Source organism: Felis catus, chromosome D2 (genome assembly GCF_018350175.1).
Source record: "Felis catus isolate Fca126 chromosome D2, F.catus_Fca126_mat1.0, whole genome shotgun sequence".
NCBI lineage: Eukaryota > Metazoa > Chordata > Mammalia > Carnivora > Felidae > Felis > Felis catus.
This window is the reverse complement of record NC_058378.1, coordinates 55672264-55694750: the sequence shown is the minus strand read 5'-3', so window position 1 is coordinate 55694750 and position 22487 is coordinate 55672264. Positions and strand designations below refer to the sequence as shown.

The window sequence follows — 22487 nt, the reverse complement described above, 5'->3', positions numbered from 1 at the left end:
AAGGAACAACACGTGACCTTGCACACCCTGGGTCACAGGTGGAGGAAGGCTCGTGTGTATCTTTATTTTCTTTATAAAGTTACATGGGCACTAAATCTGAATACTAGACCTGGCTCTCAGTGACTTGTTATCTTGGGAAGATCGTTTTTTAACCTCTGTGGGTCTTGGATTCCTATAAAAGGAGGAAAGAAGACTAGATTGAATGTTTTTTAAGGTTTTTTTTTTTTTTCCCCAGCTTTCACATACTGATTTCTTCTCATCTTTTTAGTTTGTTTATCCCAGAGATAGTAGTTTAGTATTTTTTATATGCCAGATACTGTGCCGGATGCTGGGAATACCTAGATGAATAGCTTCTGCCTGCCAGAGTTAGCATAGCACTAATCTAGTGAGGTATGATATGTATATGATTGCAGTTCCACATAGTGTGAGGTAAGTGCTGCCAGAGTTATGTTCACGAGGCAGTACAAGTACGGGGAAAAAACCCACCTCTTTCTGGGAGACTGGGGAAGGGCTTTATGGGGAGAACACTCGAGCTAGTGCATGCGGGAGAAGAAGTGTGACGAGGGAAGGCATTCCAGGTGAAGAATTACCAGTTGCATCAGTATGTGTTTGTTGAGTGAATGAATGAGGTTTGGATTTAATTTTTTATCCATTCTTGGCTCCATTATAACTCAAGACTCACAATACCGTAATTGTATAATTCACAAGGAAGGGAATCGCCAACCCAAGGAATGCATGAGCAAAGAGATGGCAAGGCTACAATTTGGGAAACATTATTTCACAGAAGGGTCTCAAGACTTTTCTTTCCCTATGGCTTTCTATAAATAAATGCCTGTGAAATTTTTAGAAGTTATTGAGAGATGCAGACAGAATAGAAGCAAACACTTAAGAGAGTTTTTCCTGAGTTCTGTTGGTAGCAAGAATTTGTATTCCCCGAATTCGTATCTTGACCTTTATTACCGGAAAGAATTTTGACTATAACCTATGGCTAATTTGAAGTCCTACCTCTATGTCGTGCCTCTTTGAAATTTTGTTTTTTCTTTTTACTGGTTTATTTCTGTTCCTTAGATTTTTTTTTAAGTGCCAAGTTTCTGCTTTCTGTTATCTGGATTTATATAATGTAATGTGAAAATCACACTAGAAGTTTATTGCTAATGTTGATATTTTCCAGGTTCATGGAGCCTGCAGTTATTGTTTGCCTGGGAGGAATTTTACCTTTTGGCTCAATCTTTATTGAAATGTAAGTTGTGGCAATGCATTTATGTTTTGAGGGATGTAATTTTAATAAAAGAATGTAGGAGTTAGGGTAGGTGTAGAATCATCAGGAAGGCATCTAATAGAGTTAGTCTGTTAATTTCATGGCTCCCAGAAAGGGATCTAACATTATGTATCTGAAAGTATTTCCTCCTGTGATTTCAAATATTCAGGTGAAGTTTATACGTTTTTGTGTTGTGTTCTAGACCCTTCTTACCTAACAAGAGATCTTAGAAATCACAGGATGCATGCCAAAGAGTACTAGACTAGCCTTTGATCACATGCATGATATAAGGAATTGCTATTATATTTTTGAAGTATTTTTGAGGGTCCAGGGAACTAGTAAAACATTACCTGCCAGTCAGTCTAGTAGATCTTGATGTCTTCAGGTACGTAGTTATTCCCAGTCTTCTTCCACAGAGGCCTGCAGGAGTGCTGGAAAATGTGTAAGTGTTTAGGGGTCGAAGGTTTGCCACCTTGTGCACAGTTACTGTGCTTCGTACCTGCATCCTTGGTCACCACTGCAAAATAGAAGTCTTTTCTCAGCTTGTGTTCTGGTGTTGCTTGTTGGGAATGTTCTGGCATTTTTATTTAGGCAGGATAGTTCTTTGTGTGGGACTTTCTCAGGGACTGCAGTCATACACCTCAGGCTCTTGCCCACGAAATGCCAGTCACTGTGACTGCACAGTTTTCCCTTATACTTTTCCAAATGTGCCACTACTGATTGTCTCCTGTACAGTGGACACCTCCTTAACAGACAGGATTGGATCGGATAATTGGTTAATTGAAAGTTGGCTCATGTAAGGCTTATTAAAAAAAGATCCATACATAACATTTTATTTTAACTTAAAACAACTGAAGGTACATCTTTCACTCATTTTTTAAAAATATAGAACCAGAGTCTTTGATTTATATCTAGTCGATGTTTCGTCATTTTCCCTTTGACATTCATAATGCATCTTCTGTGTTTCCAGCCTTTTAAAAGTGGGGACAAGAAGAACATAAAGACCTGTCTCAACCATTCTAAGTGCAAAATCTCTCTAGATTTGTACATTTCTCTCCCAGACTTTAGTAGCTATCTCGCCCACACCTAATTTCCATGTTGTTGTTTTTTAAGTGACTCACCTTATTGAATTTCTCCAAAACATTCACATAATGTTCACTGAAATCATGCATCCTTTTTGCTGTCATATTTACTGGTGTATGTAACATTCAATTAAGTTATCTGATTATACTAACAAGTACAGTTGACATAGATTTGGGTCACCTGTGCTGGTCACCTGCCAGCTGTGAGTGTGCTGTGGGCATTAGTCAGTACCTTAGAGGAACTGGAGTGCACATCACTCTAGCTTGTGGTTTAATAAAGCCAGTTCAGGAACCTCTTCTATACTTCTAGCTGATAACACTGCTTTGTGTCCTCACCCCGACTTGACCTCTATTTTTGGCTCCTACCCCTGTTCCCAGTACCTTCTGGATCACCTCTCTTCCTGCTTTGTTCCATTAGACAGCCTCTCTGCTGTATCCTTAAGTTCTCTGTTTTGACGACCCTCATGCGTTCTCCTCTTGGCAGCCACAGTGATCTTCTTAAGGTGTCAGTCTGATCACGTCACTTCTTTGCTAAAGACTTTTCATTTTCACTGAGGTAAGGTCCCCCAAATGCTATAACATAGCCAGTAAGGACCTTTGTAATACAGCCTCATTCGCTTCTCCAGCCTCATCTCTTAGCTCTCACCCCTTCATTTGAAGTTCTAGCCATACTCAGTTACTTTGAGCTTTTCTAAATACAGTGAATTCCCTCGTTTGTAAGCTTTGCCTTTGCTCTTCCTATTTCTACAACATTCTTCTGGCTCCCCTTACCCCCATATGCCTCATTTATTATTTTCATTACTCCTCCCCAGAGTCCCACCTAACGGAACTGGCAAGATGCCCCTCTTAGGTTGCATTGGTAAAGCACGTGGTGCATCAGGACTGCCTCCTTACTGGTGTTCCGCACTTCACAGTAGTGTCCTTGAGGGTAGAGACTGTCATTTTCATAGTTCTGTTCTCGCTGCTTCTTGTGGTAGGGCCTTCAAATATCTATTGGAAGCATGAGTGACAAATAAGTGAGCTAAACAGAGAGAATAAGAAAAAGAAAAGAGGCTAAAGCCTCCTTTTCTAACGATGACTTGGGGAATGGAATTAGAGTGAAGGGTCTTTTTCTTCATGTAAAATGTTAATGCCCTTTCTCTTGCTGTCCTCCAAAAATAGCAGGAAGCTTCATTGAGCTTTCTTTTTTCTGATTATTTTTATTTTCCTAATTTTATACGTTATTACTCTATCAAACCTACTTTAAAAAATTTAGTAGGGTGTTTATAAAATATAAATTACACTATTAGAATAGTGTTGCATCTAGAAAAAAAATGAAAGAATGAGAGAATTGCCTTTATTCGACAGATAGGAATTTTTAGCTGTGTTCATTTTTCTTTGCCATATTTTACTCCTTTAAGCTTCTAATGTATTCAGTTTGCTTAGAGATGGATGCCCTACTAAAAAATCTGTTCTTGGAAGATTATCCAAAAAAAATATTTTTGAGAGATATTTGGAGGATTGAACAGATGAAAAAGGGTAAGACAAACTGTTGGAAGTTACTTGAAAGGAAATAACGGAGGGGCACCTGCGTGGCTCAGTCGGTTAAGCGTCCAACTCTTGATTCCAGCTCAGGCAATGATCTCACAGTTTGTGAGATCAAGTCCACGTTGGGCTCTGCACTGACAGTGCAGAGACTGGGATTCTCTCTCTTCCTCTCTCTCTCGGCTCCTCCCCCACTTGTGTTCTCTCTCTCTCTCTCTCTCTCTCTCTCTCTCTCTCTCAAAGTAAATAAACATTTAAAAAAAATAATTGAGATGTAAGTTAGATGACAGTGAGAACTGAGATGTGAGGCTTAGCAAAGGGGTGAGCTTCAAAAATAAAGACAACACTATGTCTTTATTGCATTTTATGTAGGTATTTCATCTTCACATCTTTCTGGGCATATAAGATCTATTATGTCTATGGCTTCATGATGCTGGTGCTGGTCATCCTGTGCATTGTGACCGTCTGTGTGACCATCGTGTGCACATACTTTCTACTAAATGCAGAGGATTACAGGTGGTAAGTACTTCTATCTGGGAAGAACCTCAGGGGCTGATAGTATTTTTAAATAAGATGCCGTCTGACGTGTATCAGGTAGAGTAAAAGATCTGTATAGAAATTTTGCTACCTAAGATAGTATAAGAAATTTTCATGTAAAAATGATGAAGATTTTAGAGGAAAAGTAGTATTAGCCAAAAAGGTTTTTGTGCTCATAATGGTCACTCTTTTACTTATTTTCACAAAGTACTTGATGTGGAAAGAACATTATGAGGAAGCATTGCTCTATTTTAAACAAAAGAAGACAGTTCTGAAAAGGAAGTGGTTTATTTAAGGTCATTTATAATAGGGAATCTGACAGAATTCAGAGTCTCTCCCATTTCTTAGGCTTTCTCCTTGATGATATATTTAAATGCCATCTATATGCATTTGTTTTTAAACATACAGAATTTTAGAGAATGTTCTTATAAAATTCTTTGCTTTAAAATCTGTTTCAGTGCCATTCATTCAAAAGAGTCACCTTTTTTTTTCAGGCAATGGACAAGTTTTCTCTCTGCTGCATCAACTGCAATCTATGTTTACATGTATTCCTTTTACTACTATTTTTTCAAAACAAAGTAAGTGGAGACATTTTCTCATTTTGTGTTTAGGAAACTAAAGCTGTCGTTTAAATACTAGAATGTAAGAACAAAAGGTCGGGTATAGGGAGTATAGTCAATGGTATTGTAATAGCGTCGTGTGGTAACAGATGGTAGCCATACTTGTGAACACAGGATAACGCGTGAACTTGTTGAATCACTGTGTGTACGCCTGCAACTAATGTAACATTGTGTGTCAACTAACTATACTTCAACTCAAAAACAATTAAATAAGTAGTAGAATTTAAGGTCCTGTGTTGAAAGTAAAAGTGGATATACTATATATATTTTTTTTGTTTCATTTTAGGATGTATGGCTTATTTCAGACATCGTTTTACTTTGGATATATGGCGGTATTTAGCACAGCCTTGGGGATAATGTGTGGTAAGTTCTGAAGTTTTTGCAATATCATGAGTAAATTTTTGAGATTTTTAGAATCAGAAAAATGCGGTAATTGGATATTAAGAAATTACATTCTTTTGCGTGATCAGGAACAACAAAGTAGACTCAAGAATCTGATTTCAGCCCTTTTGACTATTCCTAAAAAACTTGTCACTGATTCCCTTTTGACTATTCCTCAAAAATTCATCATTGATTATTTTTTGATATTTTATTCGTAATAATTCTGTATAGCACTGTTTTCTGTACCACAGTTTCTCGTTCACATTGAAGTTTGGTATTTTTTTAACTTAGGCTCTTTGGAAAAGATTATGATGTAAACACATTAAGGTGTTGACTGAATGTTTGGAAGTTTCTAGGACCATTCATGGAGATACAGGGTCCAGGAGGTAGTATCTGGGTTATAAGTACACAACTTGGGAGTCTGCAGACTAGGCTTAAGTTCTGGCTGTGCCAGGTATGTTCTTTACCTTGATCCAATTCTGCAAGCTCTCCAAACTGTGTAAAATGAGGATAATACCACTGTTTTTTGGGTCTGTCACAATCTTCCATTAAATAGAAGAAGTAATAGTTATTACCGTATGATAGAGTCTCTAGCATGTGTGAAACAGCTCTAGAAAATAAAGAACTTTTGGAAGTAGCATGATAAATAGAAAAGGAATGGACTTGAGAGCCTGAGAGACCCAGATGAATTTTCCATGCTGCTTTTTTTGTGGCCAGGGGAAGTCATATGGAGGTCTGTAAATCTCATGTTCTCATTGGTGAAAGGGGCATATCTTTCAGAGTAGTTATCTGTAATAGTATCATGTGTAAAGCACAAGTGTAATGCAGGTCTGCTATCAAGTATTAAGAGATAACCTGTTATGTTCGAGACACGGCAGGGAGTGGGAAGAGCTGGGGCTTTTGGGGGTCAGTCCTAGGTGCAAATCCTGGTGCCCCTTCTTAATACCCATGTTACTCTGAACAAATTATTTAACCTTTCTTCCTCAGCGTTTTCATTTGCAAAACAAAAGCAACACCTACCTCAAAGGGTTGTGATGAGGATTCAGTGATTAGATGTGGATAAACAGGTCGATGACTGATGCTCAGTGAGTGGTGGCTGCTGTGGTTACTATATTGACAAGAGCTAAAAATCCTTGGGCTTCCTTCTGTTCTGGGATTGTGTCTCTGCTTCTGTAGTTTGTTCAAGCTTCTACATGTTGTGTTTTTACCGCCAAACAATTTCATGAACAATGGTACCTTAAGGAAAACGCATACAAGTAACTTACTTTTTTTCTGGTTCAGGTTTTCACTTGATAAATGAGGCTAATTCCCTACTTACCTCATAAGGAATGATGCCAGGCTTAAGGACTAATCACTGTGGAAACATTTCCAGATAGTTTATAATTCATACCCTTCTCCTTTCTCTTTTATTTGCCATTGACTTTTTTTTTTTTTTTTTTGTAATTCCACCCTTAGCTATAGAGTGAGCAATAGAATAAGGAAGATATGATAATCTTGTTAAAAGCTAGGTTCTGGTATGACATTTGTGGACCTGTGGTGTGCCAAGATTGCTTTCTTCCTCCGTCAAAAGAATCCATTCCAAAGATGAGTGGTTAACAGAGGCAGGGGGATTAGGGGCATGGGCAAAATGGGTGGAGGTGGTCAAAAGGTACAGACTTTCAGTTATAAGATGAGTAAGTTCTGGGCATGTATGGTGACTAAAGTTAACAATCCTGTCGTGTATTTTTGAAAGGTGCCAAGAGATTAGATCTTAAAAACTCTCATCACAAGAAAAAAATCATAATTATGTGAGGTGATGGATGTTAATCAAATTTATTGTGGAGGTGGGGCGCCTGGGTGGCTCAGTCAGTTAAGCATCCCACTTTGGCTCAGGTCACGATCTCATGATTTGTGGGTTCCAAGTCCTGCACTGGGCTCTGTGCTAACAGCTCAGAGCCTGGAGCCTGCTTTGGATTTTCTGTCTCCCTCTCTCTCTGCCCCTCCTCTGCTCACACTTTGTCTCTCTCTCTCAAATAATAAATAAACATTAAAAAAATTTAAAAAAATTTATTGTGGAGGTTATTTTTTACAACATACACACATATCAAACCACTACATTATACACCTTGAACAAAAACAAATGTTTTATGTCAACTAAAATCTGTCCCATTTTTATATAATCATGTACGTTATCATGGACACACGCGCGCACACACACAAACACATGTGACATTGACTGTAAAGCAGTAAAACTAACTCCACAAGCCAGAAGGAGAGACAGTTCTTTATATTATGGTCACATACTAAAGCTGCTGTGATAACCTTTCCTTGTGATACTTAATTAGTTAACCAACTTTGAGGGAAAGATGACTGAACTGAAAGGAACTGAAGGTTAAAACTAGCTATGTATCACATGGGAACATCCTTGTGTATCTCTAGGCAATCAGAAGTTTCCTTCAGTATTATTAGCCTGCCTTCTTTCAGAATGTTGTTCCTCAAATCCCTCTTTATTTAATCTGAGATCTTTCTTGATTATCACCAGTATGCACAATTCAGCATTGTGCTCTCCCTCTCTCTCAAAAATAAATAAACATTAAAAAAATTAATTAAAAAAAAGAATACATTTAGTATGTAGTTACGGGAAATTTTCAAATATATACAAAAAAGGGACAATTATTTATATATATATAGGGAATCCCCACATACCACCCAACATCAGTAATTATCAACTCATGGCCAGTCTTATCTTACTCATCTTCCCACTTCATCCCCCAAATTCTACAAAATAAATTATCACTATTTTCATTCAGTGATGTGTAGAATCATGGGATTATACAGAGGGTTAAGGTTTTTTTTTCTTTCCCCTATATGTGATCTTAGGAAGACCTAGAGAGATAATATCTTGACATTTACAAAGAAAATGAATTTAGCTAGTTTTTTTAGTGCTTTTCCTGTTGAAATTTCATCTTGTTGCTGAAAATCTGGGCACATTTATAGTTCCCTGCTGTTCTGGCAGTGTCCCAGCATTTATTCTTTAATGGGTTTGTGTGCCTTCAGTGCTAATCTGTTTTTTGGGGGGCAGGGGAAGCTGTTCAGATCAGCTGGTTAAAATGTCATCATAACACAAAAATTATATATGTTTATCAAGTTATATTGCTAAAATGCTTTTTTGCAGTCAGTAATCGAAAGAAAAATATTTGTTTTTTTTTAACAGGAGAAAAATGACTTAAAGTAGAAATAATTAGATTGTTATAGTTTTCACATTTTGAGCATAGCATTTTTAGTTTTAAGGAAATTAAGTTTAAAAGTGTATCTCTTCTCAAGACATTTTCTTTTCTAGAGTGCATATTTAGTATCTTCCTTTTTATAAAGTCATATTTTTATAAGTTTATTCTTGAGATACTCATAAGATTAGGAAAAATGATTCTCTAGGTTGATACTAGTTTGCTTTTAAGCACATCTCTGCTCAGAGGGGAACAATGTTTTATAAGTCTGGAATATTAGATTTGGTTATTGGACTAGTGTTCTATTATGCCAGTTAAATTTGTGATTTCTAGTTAAAACTTTACAGATTTTTAACCTTTTTTTTTTTTTTTTTTTTTTTTTTTTTTTTTTAATTTTTTTTTTTCAACATTTATTTATTTTTGGGACAGAGAGAGACAGAGCATGAACGGGGGAGGGGCAGAGAGAGAGGGAGACACAGAATCGGAAACAGGCTCCAGGCTCCGAGCCATCAGCCCAGAGCCCGATGCGGGGCTCGAACTCACGGGCCGTGAGATCGCGACCTGGCTGAAGTCGGACGTTTAACCAACTGCGCCACCCAGGCGCCCCTGGATTTTTAACGTTTTAAGAATTCAGGTTTATATTTGCAAAAGATATTTTCCCTTTGTAAGGACTTTTATAACTATTTCAAAATGAATTATCACTATTTTCAAGTGTACTGTAATTCATATTATAAAATAAATGTCTATTAATTGCAAAATTAGTTGGAAGTAGGTTTGCTTTGTTACTTGGTGGGTTTTAAGAATGCTTTTAATATAATGGGATGGATGCCTGGGTGGCTCAGTTGGTTAAGCATCCGACTTCGGCTCAGGTCATGATCTCATAGTTTGTGAGTTCGAGCTCCACATCAGGCTCTCTGCTGTCAGTGCAGAGCCCACTTTGGATCCTCTGTCTCCCTCTCTTTCTGCCCTTCCCTGCTTGTGTTCTCCCTCTGTCTCAAAAATAAATAAACATTAAAAAGAATTAATTTAAAAAATAATATATTTAGTATTCAGTTACGGGAAATTTTCAAATGTATACAAAAAGAGGGACAATTATATATAGTTATATACACACATATATATATACACATATACACACACACATATATATACACATATACATAAATGAATTCACTATATATAGTGAATCTCCATGTACCACCTATCTTGTCTTACTCATATTCCCACTTTATCCCCCTTTTATTCTGATATGAATCTCGGACCATTGAACCATGGTTCTTAGTCCTTTCCTCAGAAAATCCCATCACTTCTTAACTTCCGTTAGGTGTCATATGATTTGGGGAACATGTTGAAATGGTTTAAATGACCTAGGATAATATATGCTCAAATTTTAAAAAGACATGCTTTTTTAAAACATTTAACAAATTTTTGTCCTTATCAAATTATTCTTGCTTTATAAGTGATGTATTTTAACTCATAGCTATTAATTAGACATGTAATAACTGATAATTCTAAAAATATCACATGAGGTCTAACTTGGTGTATAACAGTATCAGGTGATTTGCAAAACAAATGATACAACTTTAATAAATTCAGAGTGAATACTAACATAATGATGTAATCTCGAAAAAAGACTAACTTTCCAGAGCAGAGAGCATTTAGTATTTATAAGTGGTGGATACTGCTCTGTATGTATTTACTTCAAAACATCTTCTTTTATCTTTGCAGGAGCAATTGGTTACATGGGAACAAGTGCCTTTGTCCGAAAAATCTATACTAATGTGAAAATTGACTAGAGACCCAAGAAAACCTGGAACTTCGGATCAATCTCTCTTTCATGGGGTGGGACTTGCACAGCAAAAAAAGCGCAAGAAGAGATTTGGGCTTTCACACTGGGTACTTTGTGGGTCTCTCTTTCGTGGATGGCTTAACGTAACATCTGTTTCCATTGATCCTAGGTTCTTACTGACTGCTTTCTCCAACTGTTCACAGCAAATGCTTGGATTTTATGCAGTAGGCATTACTACAGTACATGGCTAATCTTCCCAAAAACTAGCTTATTAAAGATGAAATAGACCAGCTCTCTTCAGTGAAGAGGACAAATAGTTTATTTAAAGCATTTGTTCCAATAAAATAAATAGAGGGAAACTTGGATGCTAAAATTACATGAATAGAATCTTCCTGGCACTTAGTGTTTCTACATTATTGAAAAATGATGTTCCAGAAAGATTACTCTTTTCTCTTATTTTTACTGTCATCGTCAACCTGTTGTGGGACATTTTTATATATTGAATCTGGGTTCTTTTTTGACCTGTTTTTTTTCCCCTCAATTCAACTGCATCATTTTTTTTAAAAGAGAAAATTAAGAAATATTAAATCCTGCATGTAATATATCTGCTGTCATCTTAGTTGGACCAACTTCCCATTTATTTATCTTAAAACTTCAGTTCATTCTTAATTCCATCCAAAGAAGATACAGTCTGAAGATAGAGGTGTACTCTCTACAATGCAATTTACTGTACAGTTAGAAAGCAAAGTGTTAAATGGAGAAGATATTTGTTTTTATTAAACATTTTGAGATTTAGATAAACTACATTTTAACTGAATGTCTAAAGTGATTATCTTTTTCCTTCCCCCAGGTTAGTCTTACATCTTTTTTGGGTTTGAATGAAGGTTTTACATAAGAAATTATTAAAAACAAGGGGGGTGGGTAATGTATATAACATTAAATAATGTATCGTAGGTGTAGATTCTCAAATGCATTTGGATGTACAGATTGACTACGGAGTACTTTTTTCTGATGATGATTGGTGTAGAAATGTGTGAATTTGGGTGGCTTTTTACATCTTGCCTACCACTGCATGAAACATTGGGGTTCCTTCAAAATGTGTGTGTCATACTTCCTTTGGGAGGGGGGATTGTTTTCTTCTGTTTCTTTTCTGAGACTCCTACAGGAGCTAAATTTGTAATTTAGAAACATTTAATTTTGTTAATCCTGTCTGGGGCACTTAAGTAACATCTAAAGCATTACTGCTTTAGAATGTTAAAATAAACTTTCCTGACCAAATTGTTTTGTGAAAATAGATGTGTTTGCAATTTGAAGATATCTTTTCAAAAGGCAATATTACTGAATGCAATTTTTTAATACACTGTAAACTATGCTTTTCTAATACAGGAGACCCACAGTTTAAAATCCCCAAACTTGCTTACATCTAGATCATCCAGTATAGTCATAAAGTAAATCATAAGCCCTTTGAATTAAATTGTGGCACAAAAATCTGTTCAGGTTGATGTACTGTGTAAAGTGAGTATGGGGTAAAAGTGGTTAGCTTACTATTGGATGAGCAAATAAAGGTTACAGTTTTCTAAGAGAATTGATGTTAATTTTGAATACATCTTTCTGGAACTATCCATAATGTGAAGTTTTCCTAGAACCATTGAGTTTCTAGTTTAATAGTTTGCTATGCAAATGACCACCTAAAACAATACTGTATATTGGTATTTTTAGAAAGACTCAAAACCGCTGTATTTAAACTTTAATGTGAAACTCATGCCATTTATAGTTACATAAGATGTTTTCATTACAAAATATTTCTATAAATTGACTCTGCATCCTATAATGTGGTATGTAAGGACTATAAAGAGTGAAAAGTTTGATTTCTTACGTTTACATATCGCTGACCTGAACAAACAGGAATTTGATCAGAGGCTGTAGGTAAATCCTTCTTCAAGCCAAAATGTTATATTAAATACAATCTGCCGGTTCTTCCATTTTCTCTTCCTTCTCACCTGCCTTGAAGATCTTATAAGAAAAGAAACTGAAAGTCAGTATTTAATGGCTTATGTAAGTTTTTACTACATGTACAGTACTTACAACAATGTATAGTCTTATCTGATGGAATATAAATTGGACAGCAAGCTTTTGTCTTAATAAAATGCAATTTGTTTCTCATGAATCTTGCAGGTAAGATGTAGGGATTTAAGAAAATGAGTGCTTTAGCTGCTTTCAGGTATACCAATTCTTTTTACTAAATTGAGCCCTATTTCAAGTTCTTTGGAATCTTCGGTGAAAAATAATTTTCTAATTTCTAAATATATTAAGAATGTCATTAAAAGGAATATAAATTGCCTTGAAAGTCCTTTAGAAAATTTGTTTTGGTTTATGCCTTCATGGAGGGGCTGGCTATATGTTTGTCTTGAAGAAGATGTAATCCATAAACAGTTTAGCTCCCTAGCTCTTGGTTATAGAGTAGTGAAATAGAATATTATTTAAGTTAATTAAAGGGTGAGGTTCTTACACTCCATTAATGCTGTGTATCTGTCTTTCATTTGTTTGCTCAACACTTTGAACACTATCAAAATCTAAGGGTAAACTTTTCTCCTTGTATCTATAAGCATGCTCCTGAAATTTAGCTACAGTGGTAATTAACATCATTATTCATCTATCCTTATATAAGGCCAGGATAAGGTGGAAATAGAACAGTTGGAGGTATGTAAAGTATTCTTTGGTATATCCTGTTGGGCTCCTAAATTGTACTGTGTTTGACAAATCAAGCCCCATCCTCTTAGAATTTATTATACTGTGATTGATATCTCAACTTAGTGAATGGTACCATTGGGTGTTTTCCATTGACAGTGGTTACAAAAGGTGATTGCTGCAAATTCCAGTTCTTCCAAACTCCCATTTTATTTAGGGTTTAGCCACAGATTGTACTCAGTTTGTTAAAGCTTTTGTTTCCTAAATGTTTGCTAGCCACCTTATGCCAAATGTCTTGCAAATAATATTCCTTTAAGATTTCTTGGATTTTTACAAATGTTAAAAAGAAAATAAATGTATTAATGTAATTTGTTCAGAAAAAGCTACATACTGAAGGGCTTCTGTATATGAATTCTAGGAAAGAAAAACCTATTTGTAATTTATACCCTGCAGTTCCATCTGGGTTTTAAGTTTAGATTTCAGCATGTCTTAGTGCTTCAGTCTATTGATTTATGGGAACATGTAATAAATAGGAGCAGTGACGTATGAAAATGCAAGTATTCATTAATGTTTTATATCTTCATAAAAATTCCATGGTTATGAAGCTGTATCTTCGCAATCAAGATGTTAAATAGATTGGAGAAGTGAAAATTTATAAAGATTGTTTGGAAGTGTGTCCAGAAATAGATGAGATTTAGAGGTAAGGTAGATCAGAAAACGAACATAGAGCTGTAGAAATTTTATAAGATTTAAATGCAGCATGAGGACTAACTCTAGTTCTCTCTTACGAGCGTCTTCTGAGAGCCGTCTGATTTGACAGTCTTATGGGAGCTGTAGATGGAATTGTGCAAGGACAAAAGTAAAACTTAAGTTCTTATTTTACTGTATCAGGAAATGGGAATAGAGGAACTGTCATGGAAGCGGCTTATGTATGAGTATAGGTGAGCTAGGCATGCAGGTAATTGACAAGGCAGAGTTTTGTGTATTTGCCCCAGTTCCTCAGTTTAGGTCATTTGAAAGTAAGATCTTAAGGCAAGGAACAAAGAACATGGAATTCTGTTTTGAAGGATAACAGTATATGCGGAAAAGCAGTCCCACTTGGGCTTTTCATCTGTGTTAAATTTGAAGCTAGAAATCCCCACAGAACACGGATAGTACCAGTTGGAAGGAAACAGTTATTGCTTGATGATTACTTCCATTTTGTACACACCTTTGGTTTGTGTAGGTTATATTCCAACTGGCTTTTTAGTACTAGATACCCAGTATATACTGTATCAAATACATTTGAGGTTCTAATCTAGTCTGTTAATCTAACTGAAGTTGAATTTTTAAAATAATAAAAAGTTAAATGTATTTTCCTTGGATGCTTTATTTCTTTCCTTCTTGAAACAAGTGAACCAAACATAGAGGATAACCCATTATTATCGGTATGCATATAAAGGGTTACTGATAGCCTTCCACAAACAGGAGTCAGCAAACTTTTGCTGTAAAGGGCAGATAGGAAATATGGAGGCTTTGAGAGCCAGACGCAACTACTCTACCTTTGTAGCACAACAGCCATAGTAGGCAGTCCATAAACCAATGAGCACGGCTGTTTTCCGGTATGACAATAAAAACAGCCAGTGGGCCACAGTTTGCTGACCCCTGAAATGAAGGATTTAAGATTTGCTTTTTCTCCCAACTTCTTATTTTGAAAAAGAAACTAAATGTACAGAAAGTCGAAAGAATGGTACAATAAATAAGGTCTTTTAAAAATTATTTTTCTTTTATTATCATTCTTTTGACTTCTGGATACAAGCTGTGACTCCTACACTCAAACCCCACTACTCCCATGCCTGTCATTCTCCTGATTGATAATAAATTGTCTAGTCAAAGCATTGTCACATATGTTCCCTCACAACCATTCTGTGAAGCTGATAGGGTAGACCACTACATATTATAGGAAAAAAGCTAGAACAGCTAAAGAGTGTGTTGTTTTAGGCCTGAAGTAATCAAGAGCATGGTCCTGTTGTCTTGGCCGCTGTCACTGTAAAATGGGGACATTACCTTTCCAGTCTGTGGAGCAGATAATACAGGAAGACATCATGTTGAAAATGAGTGTTCTCTACCAAGGAAGAGGTTATTTTTATTGTGCTACATCAAAATCAGTGGTTAATTTCTCCAGGTCAATTTTACTTCTGTTTTTCATCTCCAGCTTTAGTTATTTAAATCCTCGTCAACATTCTTGGTTCTCTCCTCCCCCTGATTTTATTAGCTACCTCAGTCAATATGTGTACTTGACAAATTCCTGTTAGCCAAATAGTTTGAGTTGGTAAAAATTTGGATTACTTTTGATCACTAATGAACACTTTGTGGTTGGAAAATTAGGAGGATAAAGGAATCTTATACAGCCAGCTTCTGCATTTCAAAGTGAGAACTTCTATTAAAGTTAATTTACAGTTTAACAGTGGAAAAAGGGGAAGTGTGCCTACAGTGGGACATGTGGAGTCAGTGGTGATACAGTCTAAACATTTTAAATTGTTTTCAAAGCTTTGCATGTTTAAGGTGATAACAGGTTCAGATTTACAAAATGGAGGAGACAGTTGTAGGGAGAAGTTGATGTAAGTCATTTTAACTGGCCAGTGTCATGGTTATTCTTAGTGGCTCAGTCTAAGCCACTAAGATTATGGGACTTAACCTTGAAGGTCATTGACGGGAAGGGAGGGTCTAGAGAGTGAAACATGGAAGGTGATTCCAAGTTGGAGTTGGTTATAGACCAGTAGGGGAGGACAGACAGAAATAGGTAAGTGTCATAAGTGTGGTAGCTATTATATAATAGGTGTTGGCACGAGGATGCAGGCTGTGTGGTTATCAAGTTGTCCCCGCAGAGACCTGGAGGTGTGAAGCAGCAAGGCCCTGTTAGGGTGACTGCAAGGTGCTCACTGCAACAAGAGCGGAGGGTGGGCAGCCAGAGGTGGCAGGAGCCAAAGGAAGGCCTGAAGGTGGATGGTAAGGTGTGGTGTGCCTGAGTTCGGGTAAAGATTTTGGAGAAGGGCCACAAGGGATTTTAAACAGCTGCTAAAAATTGTAACATTTTTAATAACCTCCAAAGGACTCAAAGGTGCCTTCTGGGTGGTCAGTGATGTAGGTGAAGGAATGAGCCACCAGATAAGAGTGCTGCTTTATTCTGGAGGTTCTCTCCCTGCCCTGGAGGAGATGGTGTTGATGTGTAGTGGCCTACAATGGCAAAATGAGCAAGTGGCCTGTGTGGAGTAGCCGAGGCTAAAACTTGGGGGTTGGGGAGGGGTTTGAGAGCTGCTGCAAGAGAACTGGATTGCTCTGGGTGTACAGAAGTAGAACGAGCTGGGTGGGGGACAGACATCTGACTCAAAAGGGGGGGGGGTGCGCAGGAACTTGTATCCACTTGGAGATTTTCCACAGGACCAGAGCTATGGGGGAGGAAACCCACAAATAATTAGGAATGTGACCATGCAACTAAGCTGGGCAGCTTTAGCTTATTGTAAAACCTTTTATTCCCAATCTACCGCTAGTTTTCCCATGGGATTTAAGTTAAAAAGTATGCATATTTTAAAAATTGTGTGAACCCAGATTAGAGTTTAATCTATAAAAGTAGTGAGTGAGGTCAGGAACTATAGAACTGAGAACAATTAACCATCCCTTTTCAGTTGTTCCTATCTAACCTTTCAATACTGTGATTCAAATGTTCTGTTGCTAGTTGTTGGTTGACAGCCACAGGCGCATCATGACAAGGCTTCTGACCTAAAACTGTGCGGCAGGCCCATCCAGGAGCACCAGTGTCTTCAAACTATTTGGACTGGGAGTGTTGGTGAGGAGACCTGTTAGCTACTCACCGGGTGGGGATTAGAAGCAATAAAAGCTCACAGCCTCAGGGCCTGCACAAGAGGTCTCCTGGAATGTCTACTTTCCAGAGGAATTCCTGCTAATGAGGAAGCCAGTTGGCTGTTTGCCTTGTGCCATCTGGAGACCTGGAAGTGTCACAGAAGTTTGTGAGGCTTCTTAGATGTTGACTTTGTGGACTCGTCTGTTGACAAGTGCTGACCTTCACTGTGTTGGGAGCATGGAACAATGGCATTGGGTTTGACTCCTTCCAGCATTCAGGCAGAAATGCCATTCAACCCCTTCCCACACCTATTGCCTGTTTAATGGCCACTTGGCCTTCTCTGCCATTTGGTGGCATCCGTTCCTCCCAAATGTCTTCCACTTGTGAGTTCCTAACTAGATCTTCTTGGCCAATCTGGCTCCTCTCTGTGTGTGCCCATTTGATGATGAAGCAGGGTCAACTTGGATTTCTTTTTTAAGGGCCAAGACAAAATATCCAAGAGCCCGCATACAGTGGTTCATTTCTAAACCTTTACTGGTTTGAAGGACTTGTAATCCCAGTTAATAGATAAGAAGGCAGGTTACCATAATGCAAGAAATTCATAGTCCTGTATAAAGCCCGGCTCTGGGCTCCCTGTTGGCTATTTTGCCATTAGTGGCTGTGAAATCCTATGAAAACCTTAAAGGAAGTTGAGTTCTTTTTTTTTTTTTTTTTGCTCGCAGTGAGGTTCTACTGGGTGTGATGCTGAAAAATCTTTCCACATTGGTGTGTTTTACTTCTTGATTAGGGCAATTTTGCTTGCATAAAAAGGTCTTTGAAATGCCTCATGATAATAGTACCTTATATGTCTATAAATCACAATGGCTCAGTTCTGACAGTTTTTTTTACATTTAAGGTATAACGTGGCATTGGGTTTCAAATATCTCTTGATTATTCTCCTAAATTATTTGGGCATATGTTTTTAATTGGCAAAAAAATAACCAGACTTCAGGAGTTGGTCATTTTTATTCCATCAAGTTAATGGTGAGTGGCTTATTTAATAAAAACATGTCAGTAATTCAACACAAATACACGTACAGCTGTTCATTTGTCAATCTTTTTGCCTGTATGAAGCATCTTAAACTGTTTTGCTAAAGGATAGGGTCACCAAGAGGGGAAATCTGTCATTTTGAATAATTCTTCCCCCAAGGCACCCGTATCACCAGCCGCTACTGTTAGGTGAGGTGGGGTGCCGCAGCAAGCGCCCGTCATGGCCGGACGAGGGATGTTGAAAAAGCTGAGAGAATCTCAATCTGCGATTTTTTTTTTTTACCCCTTCTGAGCTGAAAGCTCCCGGACAGAAGATTAACTTCATTCTTACAGAGAAACGATTGTCCGAAAGCACCCAGCCAGTTGGTAGCGACGCGGACCGCTCACATCGGGTTCCTGTGCTCGGAGCCGTAACCGCCGCTGCCTGCCTTCGCCCACGTGTGCATCGGGGAGTTGTAAAGTGAGTTGTGAGGCTAAAACGAGGCGGGAAGTCCAGCCTTGATCGTCAGAAGCAGCGTTCTCCGGGGCCGGAGGCCGCGGTGGCGTCCGGAGAAGGGCGCCCTCGGCTCGGTGGGAGCTCAGCGGGCCCCGGGCCCTTGCCTTCAGCATCCTCACCTCGCTCCCCTTCCTCCGAAGTTGCGGAGGTGCCGGGAAGAGGAGGGGCCTCGCCTCGGGCGCCCGAGTGATTGGCTGCCCGGGGCCCCTGGCGAGGGCTGTGTGGTCCAGCCCGGGTGGAGAGGGGCGGAGCGGCCACTGCTCCAACCACCGCCACCACCGCCACAGTCGCAGCCGCCGCAGCCTCGGCCGCCGGGCAAGTAGCTCTGAGCGGCGGCTTGCTGGGCGCCCCGACGCGGACCCGGGCGCCGCGCTCTGCTCGTTCCGCGCCCGAGCCATGCCGGGCAGCCGCGCGTAATTTCCGTGCCCCGGCCGCCGCCGACCTGACCCTGTGCACGGTCCCTGGCCCGAGCCGAGCTTTCCGTGCACGCAAGCAACTCCCTCGGTCTCCGCCGGCCCCTCGCAACCATGCCCCGGGCGACTGCTCTCGGGGCCCTGGTGCCACTGCTGCTGCCTCTCCCGCTGCTGCTGCTGCTGCTGCTGCCGCCGCTGCCCCGCGGCGCCGGGGGGCTCGCGGAGCGCTCGGACGCCGCCCCGGACTACTCGGCGCTGGAAGGCGAGGAGGGCGCGGAGCAGCAGCTGGAACATTACCACGACCCGTGCAAAGCCGGTAGGTGCCGCGGCCGCCGCCGGAGAAGTCCGGCAGAAGTTTGCCTTTGAAATGCAAATGAGTGGTGGGCCAGCCTGCGCTGCCGTCTGTGGGGCGGGTCTCCCTCCCCTTCCCCCGAGATTCCCCGGCTCCCCGGGAAAACAATGCCACTCCGGCTGGGACGTCCCGGCCGCGGGCCTGCTGCGCGCCCCGGGTGGCGGCCGCGGGAGCGTTCCCACAGCGGAGGAGGGCGGGCGCCCCGGCCGTCTGACAGCCAGGTGCTCCGCACGAGCCGCTGCCGGACGCGCGGGGCTGGGCGCGCCGCTCCCGGGCTCAGATGGAGCCGCGGCCCCGGTTTCCCCGCGTTTGCAAGTTGTGCGCAAAGTTTCTCGACATCTCGTGCCTGCTCTTGGGAAGAGAAGAAGAAGAAGAAAAAACAAAAAAACAAAAACCAGAAAGCTGCACAGCGGGCAAAGGGAAAGTGGTGGCCGAGGAAGAACGCGCGTGACCCGAGTTGCCGAAAACTTCCCTGTAGCCCCCTGAGCGTGGTCCGGGCCTGGGGGTCGCGGAGATGGAAGCCGGCAGGTGCTCTAATCCCTCAGGAAGCGGCGCCCCGGGACGCGCGGGTCTTTTCTGGCGCACGTTTGGTTCGGGCGCCGCAGCTCCCTTCCCGAAGCCACCAGCCGGCTCGTGTGTCCCGAGGGGCGTGGCTTCCGAGCCCAAGCGCTCGGGGCCTCAGCGCCACCGGGGCCAGAGCGCAGGTTCCAGGGAGCCGGCAAGTCTGGAGAGCTCTGGCCGCCGAGACGGAGCGGTCCTCACTCTCCTGAGAGATGGGCTCGGAGGCCCGGCCGCCGGCCAGCGGCCCGCAGAGATGAGCGCACGGAAAGGAGAGCGCGGCCTCCCTCCTTTCCTAGCGCTGTGCTCGGCCGGGCCTGGGGGGTGGGGGGGGGGCACCGTGGCCAGCGGCCCCACTCTTTCACTCCCTGGAGACCTCTGGTAGCCTCAATTCATGGGGGAAGGTAATTATAGGAGGTCTCGGGTGATTTATGGGAAAATTCTCTGCAAACGGAAAAATGAGGTGGTCCTGTAATTATTTGTATTGTAACTACAGCGGCTGTGGGCTAGGCTGGGGGTCAGACGGGTCAGCACTGGGTGAAGTCTGGGGAAAACCAGGTTACTAGGAGGCTGGAGGGCCGAGGGGTTGTGAGACCTGAGAATCTCGTGAAGGTTGAAGATCAAACCAGGCTTGAGGGCCCTGGTCTTACCCTGCAGGAATACCCCTCCAGAATTCCCACCTCTTCCTGTACCTCTGAGTTAGGAAGGTGGGCAGAAGTGTTGGGTCATTTGAAAACATATCAGCAGGTAGCATGTCCCTACCGAGGTCTCTCAGTTCTCATGCCACCCAGCTCATGACCAGGGAGAAGGGGCTCTGGAGCACCGGTGGAATGGTGGTGGCCTTGCCCTGAAAAGAGAGAGACACTGAGGCTGTGAAAATGGGATGGGGCTATAAGGGGTGAATCAGCCATCCCCTGGACTTGTCAGATCCTGGACTCTACTGGATGTGTGCTGGGGGATCTGGGAGGCAATGTGGGTGTGGGTGTCTGGGGCCTGGACTGGGGAAGCCATCAGACTGCTCAGGAATGTACTGAGCACCTCTGGTATGCTGGGTGCTGATCTGGGTGCTGCAAATCTGGGTGAACCAGGCCTGGGTCTGTCTGTGAGAGCTCCCCAGCTCCCAGTCTCGGCCTTGTGGAATAACCCTAAGGCAGATTTGCCTCTTTGGGGCCTCATTTTTCTGCAATAATTTTGTAGAAAATTCCAGATAACCAGGGCATGCGTGTTCCGTGACTCTTTGCGGACAGGATGGGATGGGCAGGCAGGGCTGGAAAGTAGAGGATCTTGGGAGCTTGGTTTCAGCCTGCTCCAGGCATGTTCCACAGCCATCCTTGATCTTCACTTTGCCTTGGCTTCTCCTTAAGCTGTACTCATTCTAAGAGCGGCCAGAAGAGGGCGATGGCAAGGGAGACCTGGGGAAAAGGTCGCATCTCTGGCTCTCCGTGCTCCTGGAAATTCCCTGAGCTAGGAAAAGCCCTCTGGAAGGACAAAAAGCATTTCGCCAGGGCATTGAGAGGTCAATAAAAGGACATACCTCTCAGCTCAAGGGGGCACACTGCATTTCCTGGGTCCACATTTAAACCAAATTATTAGGGGCAGCCTCTCACCCTATCCCAGTCAAATCCTAACCTCCTGACTCCTCTGCCAAGAAGGGGGGCTTCAGGATTTTGAATCTAAAACACCTCCCACCTTCCCGTTCTCGAGTGGGGGTCCCCACTATGCTGCAGACACAGAGTGCATAGAGGAGAGTCTTGGATCTGATCCTGGTCTCTCAGGAGCTGAGTTAACCTCAAACAAGTCCCCTCCTCTTTGGGCCTCAGTTGCTCACCTACAGGACAAGGTGGTTAGACTTGTTAAGGTTGCAAACTGACAGTCCCAGGGAGCTGGGTCTTTTGGCCCACAAAAGCTGTCTTGCCCTGTGTGCACTTCCCACCTTGTGGGTATTTGAATTTGTGCCCCCGGTTCCTTCCTACTTAGTGTTCTGAGGTTCTGTGACTTTTGCTTCCAGCTCAGTCTCTCAGAGGCTGACCAAATGGGTAAGTGTTTCACAATTTACTATTTTACTATTTTCCATTTCACTGCTTTTAACATTTTCAAAAACATTTTTACCCTTTTAACATTTACGAATTTTATCATTTCCTCTGCCATTTACAAACTGTGTGACCTTGGTCAAGACACATATTTTCTCTGTGCCTAATTGTCCTCATTTATAAATGAGGATGATTCCTAATAGATTAACGTGCTTAAAACAGTGCCTGTTATACAGTTAGATTCTTTTTTTTTTAATTTTTAAATGTTTATTTATTTTTGAGAGAGAGAGAGAGAGCGCAAGTCCAAGAGGGGGCAGAGAGAGAGGGAGACACAGAATCCGAAACAGGCTCCAGGCTCTGAGCTGTCAGCACAGAGCCCAATGTGGGGCTCGAACTCATGAGCTGTGAGATCATGACCTGAGTGGAAGTCAGACACTCAACTGACTGAGCCACCCAGACGCCCCTACAGTTAGATTCTTTACAGACAGGTTTTCTAGAAACTTGAAAGAAATCTTCCTGTGGACCTTCAAAGCAAGTTTGAAACTGTAACATTTAACAAATAAACAATCTACCTAATGCTGTGAAAAAGGATGTTTTCAAATCAGATGCCCGTGGAGTGGGAGTGTGTGCAATCCTCCTGGCCTGGGGCTAGGGAGGTATGCTGGTCTTTCTGGGCATAGTCTCTG

At 41.2% G+C, this 22487-nt stretch overlaps 2 protein-coding genes across 2 annotated transcripts in view; both read left to right on the top strand.

Moving 5' to 3' along the window:
* Positions 1 to 14435, top strand: part of TM9SF3 (transmembrane 9 superfamily member 3) — a 69160-nt gene extending 54725 nt beyond the window's left edge. The window contains exons 11-15 of the mRNA XM_023240793.2: positions 1172 to 1240; positions 4237 to 4383; positions 4896 to 4979; positions 5308 to 5384; positions 10334 to 14435. Of these exons, the coding sequence (XP_023096561.2) occupies positions 1172 to 1240; positions 4237 to 4383; positions 4896 to 4979; positions 5308 to 5384; positions 10334 to 10401 (445 nt within the window). The 3' untranslated portion in view covers positions 10402 to 14435. The remainder of the gene's footprint in view (positions 1 to 1171; positions 1241 to 4236; positions 4384 to 4895; positions 4980 to 5307; positions 5385 to 10333) is intronic.
* Positions 14436 to 14576: 141 nt separating this feature from the next.
* TLL2 (tolloid like 2) overlaps positions 14577 to 22487 on the top strand; it is a 128263-nt gene continuing 120352 nt past the window's right edge. Inside the window, exon 1 of the mRNA XM_023240792.2 lies at positions 14577 to 19177. Within this exon, the coding sequence (XP_023096560.1) occupies positions 18976 to 19177 (202 nt within the window). The 5' untranslated portion in view covers positions 14577 to 18975. The remainder of the gene's footprint in view (positions 19178 to 22487) is intronic.